At 52.0% G+C, this 11,843-nt stretch overlaps 1 protein-coding gene across 1 annotated transcript in view; it reads right to left on the minus strand.

The window, feature by feature from the left end:
• Positions 1-10,729, minus strand: part of LOC144670205 (atypical kinase COQ8A, mitochondrial-like) — a 20,927-nt gene extending 10,198 nt beyond the window's left edge. The window contains exon 1 of the mRNA XM_078532691.1: positions 10,646-10,729. Within this exon, the coding sequence (XP_078388817.1) occupies positions 10,646-10,729 (84 nt within the window). The remainder of the gene's footprint in view (positions 1-10,645) is intronic.
• Positions 10,730-11,843: the final 1,114 nt, after the last annotated feature.

Below are 11,843 nucleotides of genomic sequence, written 5' to 3' on the forward strand. Positions count from 1 at the left end.
TGTGTCAACATCTAAACTCACTGGCTGCCTTTTCACTCTGTCCCTGACTCTCCCTCCTCTCTCTCACTCCTGCATCCAGCTAGCTCAGCAGGTTCTGAATGCGAGAGCACAATTGGTGCATGAGTCCCTTTGACAGGCCAGAATCTGGAACAGATCCAGATTCCAAATGACAAGAGGAGCAAAACAGGTTCTGCAACCTGATATTGAATCTATTGGAAACTCCAGGATATTCTTCAACCTGATATCTGTCCCGGGTACAGCGAGGGAGAGCCCAGTGCACCAGTTCAGTCATCATGCCGCATGTTACCAGCTGGCTGTGAGGGCCAGCAAGTCAAGAACTGACTGGGCATGAACTGCAACAGCTCAGCTGCGAAGCCTGACATAGGCGAACAGCAGGCCGACTGTCACTGCGTAGGTTGCATGTGCAAAGTGGTTAACGGGGTGCCATTAGTCCAGAGCTGTGGAACACAGAGGGTGCAAACCTGGGAACACTGATATTTTTTTGAAGAAGAATTAAACCCATGCCGGGCACTTTCAAACAGGCTGTAGTCTGTGTTACTGACTGTATCTGGACTGATGTTAATCCAATACCCTGACACTGTCACTCAGTAACCCCTCTCCCACCAGCGCCCTGTGTTACTGACTGTGTCTCTACTGATGTTAATCCAGCTCCCTCACACTGTCACTCAGTAACCCTCCTCCCCCAGCACCCTGTGTTACTGACTGTATCTCTACTGATGTTAATCCAGCTCCCTCACACTGTCACTCAATAACCCATCTCCCCCCACCAGCACCTTGTGTTACTGACTATATCTCTACTGATGTTAACCCAGCTCCCTCACACTGTCACTCAGTAACCCCTCTTCCCCCAGCGCCCTGTGTTACTGACTATATCTCTACTTATGTTAATCCAGCTCCCTCACACCGTCACTCAGTAACCCCTCTCCCCCAGCACCCTGTGTTACTGACTATATCTCTACTGACGTTAATCCAGCTCCCTCACTCTCTCACTCAGTATTCCCTTTCCCCCACTCTGTGTTACTGACTATATCTCGACTGATGTTAATCCAGTTCCCTCACACTGACATTGAGTAGACTTTATCCGTCAGCATCGAACGTAAGATTTTAGCCCCGGTATCATTCTGGTGAATCCAGGGTCCAAGGCCAATATGTCCTTCCTGAGGTGCCTGGCCCAGAACTGAACCCGGTTACTCCGAATAGAGTCTAACTAAAGCTCTGAGTAATTGAAGAGCACCTCTTCCTCCCCACTGAATATTGCGTGCAGATCGGAGGGAGCGCAGGAGCAGAGGGACCTGGGGGTATGTGTGCATAAATTGTTGAATGTGGCAGCGCAGGTTGTGTCCAGTTCTGGACGCCGCACTTTTGGAAAGACGTGAAGACGTGGACATAGTGCGGAAAAGTTTCACGGGAATGGTTCCAGGGATGAGGGACTTCGGCTCCGTAAATAGATTGGAGAAGCCGGGACTGTTTTCCTCGGAGAAGAGAAGGTTGAGAGGGGATTTGACAGAGGTGTTCAAAATCGTGAGGGGTCTGGACAGGGTCGATCGGGAGAAACTATCACCCCTGGTGGAAGGACTGGGGACGGGAGGGCACAGGTTTAAGGTAATTGGCAAAAGGAGCAATGGAGACATGAGGAGAATCTTTCTCAGGCAGCGAGCGGTTAGTGTCTGGAATGCGCTGCCAGAGAGCGTGGAGGAGGCAGGTTCCATCGAGGCTTTCAAGAGGGAACTGGATAATTTCTTGAAGAGAAGAAAAATTGCCCGGCTACCGGGAAATGGCGGGGCAGTGGGACCAGCTGAGTTGCTATTGCAGAGAGCCAGCACAGATAGGAAGGGCCGAATGGCCTCCCCTTCCGTGCTGAAACCATTCTATATATCCAGCCCACTTCAGATAAAAGCCTTCATTCCGTTAGCCCTCTTGACCACTCATTGCATTAATCTTGGATTAAACTGCGTTATAATGAGATTACAAACACATTACTGATGCTAAGATGGTGAGATCAAGCACAGGAGCGATACCAAGGGGACAGCAGCCTAGTAATAATGTAACTGCAGTAGTGCTGAGGCCCCGGCTAATGCTAGGGGGACACGGGTTCAAACCACACCACAGGCAGCCGGTGGAATTTAAATTCAATTAATAAATCTGGAATTATAAAGCTAGTCTCAGTCATGGTGACCATCATCGATTGTTGTAAAAACCCACCTGGTTCACTGATGTCCCCTTTAGGGGAAGGAAATCTGCCGTCCTTACCCTGGTCTGGGCCTACATGTGACTCCAGACCCCACAGCGAATGTGGTTGAGTCTTAACTGCCCCCCTGAAATGGCCGAGCGAGACACTCAGTTCAAGGGGGCAATTAGGGATGGGCAACAAATGCTGGGCCTCGCCAGCAATGCCAACATCCCGTGAGCGACTAAACAAAAGGACTGCTGTGCCTAGGAGAAGGTCCAACTCCATTTCAGAAAACAAACTCTGCGTTAAAATTTTTGAATACGACAGTCAAATTTGCAATTTTTAATTCAGCCATCTCATGACCACAGGGGACAATATTGACAACTGCGTCATGCAGGGCAGCACAGTCGCTACAGGCGTGGGTTCTAGTCCCACTCCAGAGACATGAGCCCTATAATACAGGCCGACACTCCCCACGCCAGTGCTCAAGGAGAGCTGCACTGTCGGAGGGTCAGTATTGAGGGAGTGCTGCACTGTCGGAGGGTCAGTACTGAGGGAGTGCTGCACTGTCGGAGGGTCAGTACTGAGGGAGTGCTGCACTGTCGGAGGGTCAGTACTGAGGGAGTGCTGCACTGTCGGAGGGTCAGTACTGAGGGAGTGCTGCACTGTTGGAGGGTCAGTACTGAGGGAGTGCTGCACTGCCGGAGGGTCAGTACTGAGGGAGTGCTGCACTGTCGGAAAGGCAGCACTGAGGGAGTGCTGCACTGTCGGAGGGTCAGTACTGAGGGAGTGCTGCACTGTCGGAGGGTCAGTGCTGAGGGAGTGCTGCACTGTCAGAGGGTCAGTACTGAGGGAGTGCTGCACTGTCAGAGGGTCAGTACTGAGGGATTGCTGCACTGTCGGAGGGTCACTGCTGAGGGAGATCTGCACTGTTGGAGGGGCAGTATTGAGGGAGTGCTGCACTGTCAGAGGATCAGTACTGAGGGAGTGCTGCACTGTCAGAGGGTTAATGCTGAGGGAGTACTGCACTGTCAGAGAGGCAGTACTGGGAGAGCTGCACTGTCGGAGGGTCAGTACTGAGGGAGTGCTGCACTGTTGGAGGGTCAGTACTGAGGGAGTGCTGCACTGTCGGAGGGTCAGTACTGAGGGAGTGCTGCACTGTCGGAGGGTCAGTACTGAGGGAGTGCTGCACTGTTGGAGGGTCAGTACTGAGGGAGTGCTGCACTGCCAGAGGGTCAGTACTGAGGGAGTGCTGCACTGTCGGAAAGGCAGCACTGAGGGAGTGCTGCACTGTCGGAGGGTCAGTACTGAGGGAGTGCTGCACTGTCGGAGGGTCAGTGCTGAGGGAGTGCTGCACTGTTGGAGGGCTGGTACTGAGGGAGTGCTGCACTGTCAGAGGGTCAGTACTGAGGGAGTGCTGCACTGTCAGAGGGTCAGTACTGAGGGAGTGCTGCACTGTCAGAGGGTCAGTACTGAGGGATTGCTGCACTGTCAGAGGGTTAATGCTGAGGGAGAGCTGCACTGTCAGAGAGGCAGTACTGAGGGAGTGCTGCACTGTCAGAGGGTCAGTACTGAGGGATTGCTGCACTGTCGGAGGGTCACTGCTGAGGGAGATCTGCACTGTTGGAGGGGCAGTATTGAGGGAGTGCTGCACTGTCAGAGGATCAGTACTGAGGGAGTGCTGCACTGTCAGAGGGTTAATGCTGAGGGAGTACTGCACTGTCAGAGAGGCAGTACTGGGAGAGCTGCACTGTCGGAGGGTCAGTACTGAGGGAGTGCTGTACTGTCGGAGGGTCTGGACTGAGGGAGTGCAGCACTGTCAGAGGGTTAGCACGGAGGGAGTGCTGCACTGTCAGAGAGGCAGTACTGAGAGAGTGCTGCAGTGTCAGAGACACCACCTTCAGATGAAACATTAAACCAATTAAGGCCCCATCTGCTTGCTCAGGAAGAGAGCCCTTGGCCACTATCAGAAGAGAAGCAGGGGGGAGTTCTCCCCGGTGACCTGGGGGCCAGTATTTGTCCCTCAACCGACGTCAGTAAAACAAACAGATCTGGGTCATCACGCGCCGTTTGTGGGATCTTGCTGTGTACAAATTAAGTGCTGAGATCCCAGCTTGACAATGGCCAGCACGCTCCAGCGGCTGGTGAAGTGCCCCCGGGCGGCGGGGGGAGGGGGGTCCTGAGGCAGCCGAAGGCCACGTGTCGAGCCGGGGACACTGCCGCGCTCCGTGGGAAACCTGAAAACCGAGGTGGGCTGGGCTGGGCGGGTGAACAGAGATCCGCCTCGGCTCAGGCACACACCTCTCAGCTCGGAGCAAAGAGCGCAGAGGAAACCCCATCGCGCTGGCTCAGGGCCAGCTGGTTTCAGAGTTTCCACTGCGGTTTACTGTCAAACGCCTTGTGTCAAACTCTTGACAAGGCTGGCCTTTGTCTGAGTGTTTGCAGTTCGGGTGCCTGCACAGCACCGGTTAACCCCTCGCTGGCTGCAAATTCAGAGAGCACAACTGATCTCGGTCTGAGCCTGCCCTCCTCTCTCTCTCTCTCTCTCTCCCTCTCTCACACACACACTCTTAGAGAGGCAGCGCTGAGAGGGCGCTGCCCTGTCGGAGACAACACCTCCTCCCTCCTTTTGTCCTTCCGCGGGAGGTGGGCGTCGCTGGCGAGGCCCCAGCATTGGTCGCCCGTCCCTAATTGCCCTCGAACTGAGTGGCTTGCCACACCTTTTCAAGGGGGAGGGGGTGGGGGGGGGCGTGGTGGGGAGGAAAGGGGGCAGTTCAGAGTCAGTCGCGTGCGGGTCTGGAGTCACGTGTAGGCCCAGACCGGGTAAGGACGGCAGATTTCCTTCCCCAAAAGGGGCATTAGTGAACCAGATGGGGTTTTTATGACAATCGATGATGGTTGCCACGGTCACCATATGTGACTCCAACTTTTTCATTCCAGATTAGTTGAATTTAAATTCCGCCAGCTGTCATCACTACCATCTAGAAGGACAAAGGCAGCAGACACATGGGGACACCACCCCCTGCAAATTCCCCTCCGAGCCACTCACCATCCTGACTTGGAAATATATCGGCCGTTCCTTCACTGTCGCTGGGTCAAAATCCTGGAACTCCCTCCCTAACAGCGCTGTGGGTGTACCTACACCACAGGGACTGCAGCGGCTCAAGAAGGCGGCTCACCCCCACCTTCTCAAGGGGGCAATTAGGGATGGGCAATAAATGCTGGGCCCAGCATTTTGAAAATGAATTTTAAAAATAAGAACCCTTGACCCCAGAGCATTAGCCCGGGCCTCTGGATTACCGGTCCAGTGACATTACCACAAAGCCAGTCACCCCGGGAGTGGGGTACTGACTCTTCAATCCCACTCCCCCCAACCGTCGGCCCATGAGGAGGACACATTTTAGCATCCAATTCCACCAAGGGGCGCGCACGGGCCTGAATTCTTCCCAATTTTTAATTGTTGGCACACACCCCACCCCACTCTACCCCCGCCACACGACAGAAGACGGCCGGGCCTATGATTTCAGGCTTGTGTGTGGCCTAAACCCATTGAAACCAACCCGCCCACCCCCGGCAAAGCCCCCACAACTATCGTCCAACATCCAATCTCCCTTCATTAGCATTTGTCTTCTGGTGCAGGCTGGGTCGAGACCCCCTGTTACTTTCCTTTGGCGGCCTGCCCTGGATTTCAGAGTAAGATAGTGTCACTACTCGAGGTTCAAAGGCCAGGAAGTGGCTTCGTTTCACAAGCAAAAGGGAAGTCGGTGGGAGCCTGACAAAGGTCATTAAGATTGTTAAAAGTGTCCCGATAGGTTAGGGGAGGTGTTTCCACTGGTGAGTGAGGCCAAAAACTCAAGAGGCCGCTAATAAATCTAATCTTCAGGGGGAATTTCTTCACCCAGAGAGTGCGGTGAATGCGGAACTCGCAACCATATGGGGGTGGGGAGGTTGGGGGCCAGGCAAAACATCTCAACACTGAAGGAGCGCTGCACCACCTCAAGAGTTTAGGGGAGGCCCCAGAGCAGATACCAATTTACATTTATATAGCGCCTTTAGCATTATGCAATGTCCTCGGGTGCTGCACAGGATCAAAATCTGACCCCGAGCCATGTCAAGAGGTATTGAGGGACAGTTGACCCAAAGCTGGGTCAAAGAGGTCAGTTTTAAGGAGCGTCTTAAAGGAAGAGAGAGAGGCGGAGAGGTTTAGGGGGGTGGAATTCCAGAGCTCAGGGCACCCACCCCCCCCAAGGTAGCTGAAGGCACGGCCGCCAACGGTGGAGCAATGGGAATCGGGGGATGCTCGAGAGGCCGGAATTGGAGGAGCGCAGAGACCTCGGAGGGCTGGAGGAGAGTGCAGAGACAGGGAGTGAGGGTAGGGGCGAGGCCATGCTGCAGTTTGAGAACAAGGACGAGGATTTTAAGTTGAGACATGAGCTGGCCAGGGGCCAATGTAGGTTAGCAATCAAGCTGCAAGATAATGAGTCAACACAGTAGGTATTTTCCAAAGGGTTCTCTCTCTCTCTCTCCAACTCCTCCCCTCTGTACTCTACTATTAATAAACATTCGCACCCATTTGCATCATTTCTTACTGTGGTCACCCCTCGGCGTACAATCTGTATACAATCCGGCAGGGCGGGTGGGGGTTGGGGTGTGAGGTGCGGGGGGGGTGTGGTTTGTGATGGGAAGACGAGGGGTCAGGGGGCCTAAGAGTGTATCGTGCCAAGAGGCAGTGACCTGGTGTTCAAGGCCCCCACCCCGGCCTTCATATCGTGCAGAGCAAGCTCCAGCAAACACCAGTGGGGTGCAGAATGTCGGCACCGTGGCAAAGAAGGACAGGGGAAGTGGGGGGGGGGGGGGGAGTTCTCCCCCGGTGCCCTGGGGCCGATACGGAGCCCTCGGCCCCACGCATCGCTGTTTGTGGGATCTTGCTGTGCTCCAAAAAACCACGGAGGTGGTGAGGGGCGCTACGGAAATGCAGGTCCCTGTTTTAATTTCTCCCCTCCGGGAACGGGGCCCATTTGGAGCCACACATGGGGACATACGTCAGAGCGGCTTCTGAGAAACAAAAATAGCCGAAGAATTTTCTCGAGCTTCCTGTTTGGCCACTCTCCCAATTTCCCAGATAACATCGTGATATGGAACTCACAACAAAGAATGTTAACAAGCGACAATCACCCGGATAGATTACAACAGCAAACTTGCCATTGCATTCAGGCATCCTGGATTCAACATACAGATAAATGGTAAACAATAGTGGACCAGTGAACCCATGCTGTTTACAGATCAACTATAATTGCTGGTGAAGTTTGAACTTTGTAGACAAAGCGATAGGGATGAGGAATGCCCTATTAAACACTCCCAGGGCAGATACAGCACGGGGTTAGATACAGAGTAAAGCTCCCTCTACACTGTCCCCATCAAACACTCTCAGGACAGATACAGCACGGGGTTAGATACAGAGTAAAGCTCCCTCTACACTGTCCCCATCAAACACTCCCAGGACAGGTACAGCACGGGGTTAGATACAGAGTAAAGCTCCCTCTACACTGTCCCCATCAAACACTCCCAGGACAGGTACAGCACGGGGTTAGATACAGAGTAAAGCTCCCTCTACACTGTCCCCATCACTCTCAGGACAGATACAGCACAGAGTTAGATAGAGTAAAGCTCCCTCTACACTGTCCCATCAAATCCTTCTATCCTTTGCCTATGCCGATCCCTCTTTCTATCTATTCAGTGTAATATTCTATGTTGACACAGTTTCTGTCTTAACCACTAACACTCGGGATTAAACTCCACAGTTTCTCCACCCTCCCATGTAGATAATTTCTCCGGGTCCCTGTAATAAATCTACCCTGGGGTGCCAGGGCCAATATTTAACCCCCAGCCAACATCATCAGTAAAAACAGACGATCCAGTCATGGTCTCATTGCTCTTTGTGGGAGCTTGCTGTGCACAATTTGGCCGCTGCACTTTCTACATCACAACGCCCACACGTCAAAAATACTTCATTGGCCATGAAGCACTTTGGGGCATCGTGGGGTTGTGAAAGAGCGCCACAGAAATTTAAGCTCCTTCAAGTGTAAGACACAAGAACAGGAGGCCATTCAGCCCTTCGAGCCTGTTCCGAGTTTCAATGAGATCATGGCTGACCTGTGACCAGCATCAATTGCCGTTTGCGGGGGAGAGTTTCCAAACTTCTCCCACCCTTTGTGTGTGGAAGTGTTTCCTAATCTCACTCCTGAAAGGTCTGGCTCTTCTGCCCCCTAGTCCTAGGCTCCCCCAACCAGTGGGAACAGTTTCTCTCTATCCCCCCTATCTGTTCCCCTTCACATCCTGAAAACAAATCTCCCCCTTAACTTTCCAAATTCCAGGGAATATGACCTCAGTTTGTGTAATCTCTCCGCGTAATTTAACCCTTGGAGTCCCGGTATCGTTCTGGTAAATCGACACTGCGCTCCCTTCATGGTCAATATATCCTTCCTAAGGTGTGGTGCCCAGAGCTGCTCCCAGTGACTCCAGGTGTGGCCTAACCAGGGCTTTGTACAGCTGATAGGAAAACATCACGAGAGACCAGATTCTACACACATTATGTCAGTTGGTTGGGGTCCATTTCTTAAAAATATACTCATTTAGGCTTCGCTAGCTGGGCCAGCATTAATTGCCCATCCCTAATTGCCCCTTGAGAAGGTGGTGGTGAGCTGCCTTCTTGAACCGCTGCAGTCCCTGTGGTGTAGGTACACCCACGGTGCTGTTACGGAAGGAGTTCCAGGATTTTGACCCAGTGACAGTGAAGGAACGGCCGATATATTTCCAAGTCAGGACGGTGACTGACTTGGAGGGGAAATTGCAGGTTGTGGTGTTCCCATGCTTCTGCTGCCCTTGTCCTTCTAGCTGGTAGTGGTCGTGGGTTTGGAAGGTGCTATCGAAGGAGCCGTGGTGAGTTCCTGCAGTGCGTCTTGTAGATGGTACACACACTGCTGCTACTGTGCCCCTTGATAGCACTGTTGATGATCCCTTCCATTACTTTACTGATGATCAAGAGCAGACTGATGGGGCAGTAATTGGTTGGGTTGGATTTGTCCTGCTTTTTGTGTACAGGACATACCTGGGCGATTCTCCACATAGCTGGGTAGATGCCAGTGATGGAACAGCTTGGCTAGGGGCGCGGCAAGTTCTGGAGCACAAGTCTTCAGCACTATTGCCGGAATATTGTCAGGGCCCATAGCTTTTGCAGTATTTAGTGCCTTCAACCGTTTCTTGATATCACGTGGAGTGAATAGAATTGGCTGAAGACTGGCATCTGTGATGCTGGGGACCTCCGGAGGAGGCCGAGATGGATCATCCACTTGGCACTTCTGGCTGAAGATTGTAACAAATGCCTTATCTTTTGCACTGATGTGCTGGGCTCCCCCATCATTGAGGATGGGGATATTTGTGGAGCCTCCTCCTCCAGTGAGTTGTTTAATTGCCCACCACCATTCATGAGTTAGATCAGTTTTAATCCTCTAGATACCTCCAGTGCCTCTCAAATTTCTGAACTCCCCATTGTAATTTTATCAGGTGAGAAACAACACCCACCATGGCCTAAAATCATCGCATTTTTATTGCTAAATTAAACTTCCTTCTTAAATGTAAATAAGTACTAAAATGAAGCTAAAGAATTTTCCATTAAAATAATCCAGGTTGAAATTGGATCAGACCCAAACTCAAATTTGTCCAGGTCGCTTAAAGCAACATCGAATCACACAAGGCAGGAGTTCATTTGGCCCATTGTGCCTGTGCCAGCTCATTGAAAGAGCTATCCAATTAATTCCATTCCGCTCCCGCTCTTTCATAGCGTGGCAAAGTTTTCCCCTCAAGTGTTTATCCAATTTCCCTTTGGAAAGTTCCTATTGAATCTGCTTCCGCCGCCTTTTCAGGCAGCGCCTTCCAGATCACAACCACTCGCTGCATATATAAAAAAATTCTCCTCATCTCCCCCCTCTGGTTCTTTTACCGATTCTCTTCAATCTGTGTCCCCCTCTGGTTACCGACCCTCCCTGCCACTGGAAACAGTTTCTCCTTATTTGCTCTGTCCAAACCCCCTCATGATTTCGAACGCCTCGATTAAATCTCCCCCTTAACCTTCTCTGCTCTAAGGAGAACAATCCCGGCTTCTCCAGTCTCTCTGCATGAACTGAAGCCCCAGAACTATTTTGGTACATCTCCCCGCAGCCAATCGAGTGTGGACAGGCCCAGACCTTGAGGTGAAAGGCCGCAACCTTTATGATCCACGGTCACCCAATTTCACCTCTCGCCCAGCAACCCTGATCAGCCCTAAACTTCATGTCTCTGCACAGTGGCCCTGCTCATTGTGGGGTCAGTAGGCTGGTGTGGAACCCCTCCAATTGGTCGTTCAACAGCCAATGTCTAAGGGGGACAGCGTATGGTTGCTGCTATGTTCTTTCTTACAAAGTGAAGACTTCCGAGGGTCTTCAACTCTGGCTGAATGTATTCCTTCCCCTCACACTCATGCCATTGGTCACCCATGTCCATCTTCACAGTGCCTCCCACATTTGAGAGGAGGTGCTTCCTTACATGGCCCCTGAACGACCCGTGTCCGATCTTAAGGTGACGTCCCCTTGTCCTGGACTCCTCCCATCAGCAGAAAAGGTGTCTCTTTCTCTCTCTCTCCCCCCAACACTCTCCCTCACACACAGGGGGAGACAGTGGCGTAATGGTAATATCACCGGACTAGTTATCCGGAGGCCCAGGCTAATGTCCTGGGGACATGGGTTCAAATCCACCCAAGGCAGCTGGTGGAATCTGAGTTCAATTAATAAATCTGGAATTATAAAGCCAGTCTCAGTAATGGTGATCATGACAACTATTATCGATTGTTGTAAAAACCCATCAGGTTCACTAGGGAAGGAAATCTGCTGTCCTTACCTGGTCTGGCTTACGTGTGACTCTAGACCCCCACAGCGATGTGATTGACTCTGAAATGGCATAACAAAGCCACTCAGGTCAAGGGCAATTAGGGATGGGCAACAAGTACTGGCCTTGCCAGCGATGCCCACATCCCATTCCAGTCCCCCTTGTTTCTTTCATCTTGTTGTACCTGACCAATAGTTTTTATTGAGTTTTGTTCAGCGCCTGGGCATGCGCGCACACACACGTATACACACGCACACACACATGCTCATACACACATGCACATGCTCATACACATACGCACATGCTCATACACATACACACACACATGCTCATGTACATACACACACACTCATACACACACACGCACACACACACACACATTCATACACACACGCATACATACACTCATGCATACACACGCTCATACACATACACACACTCATACACACTCATACATACACACACGCTCATACACATACACACGCTCATACACACACACACACACACTCATACACATACACACACGCTCATACACATACACACGCTCATACACACACACACACACTCATGCACACGCTCATACACACACACACACGCTTATACACACGCGTCCACTGTGGTGGGCCAGGAGGCTAAGCTGATGTTTCCACTGCCGATCACGCCAACCATCCACCCCCCACCCACCTCCCCCACTCCTCCCACCCACCTCCGCTGGGGTCCACTGTCAAGGATT

This window comes from Cetorhinus maximus, chromosome 31 (genome assembly GCF_964194155.1).
Source record: "Cetorhinus maximus chromosome 31, sCetMax3.hap1.1, whole genome shotgun sequence".
NCBI classification, from domain to species: Eukaryota; Metazoa; Chordata; class Chondrichthyes; order Lamniformes; family Cetorhinidae; genus Cetorhinus; species Cetorhinus maximus.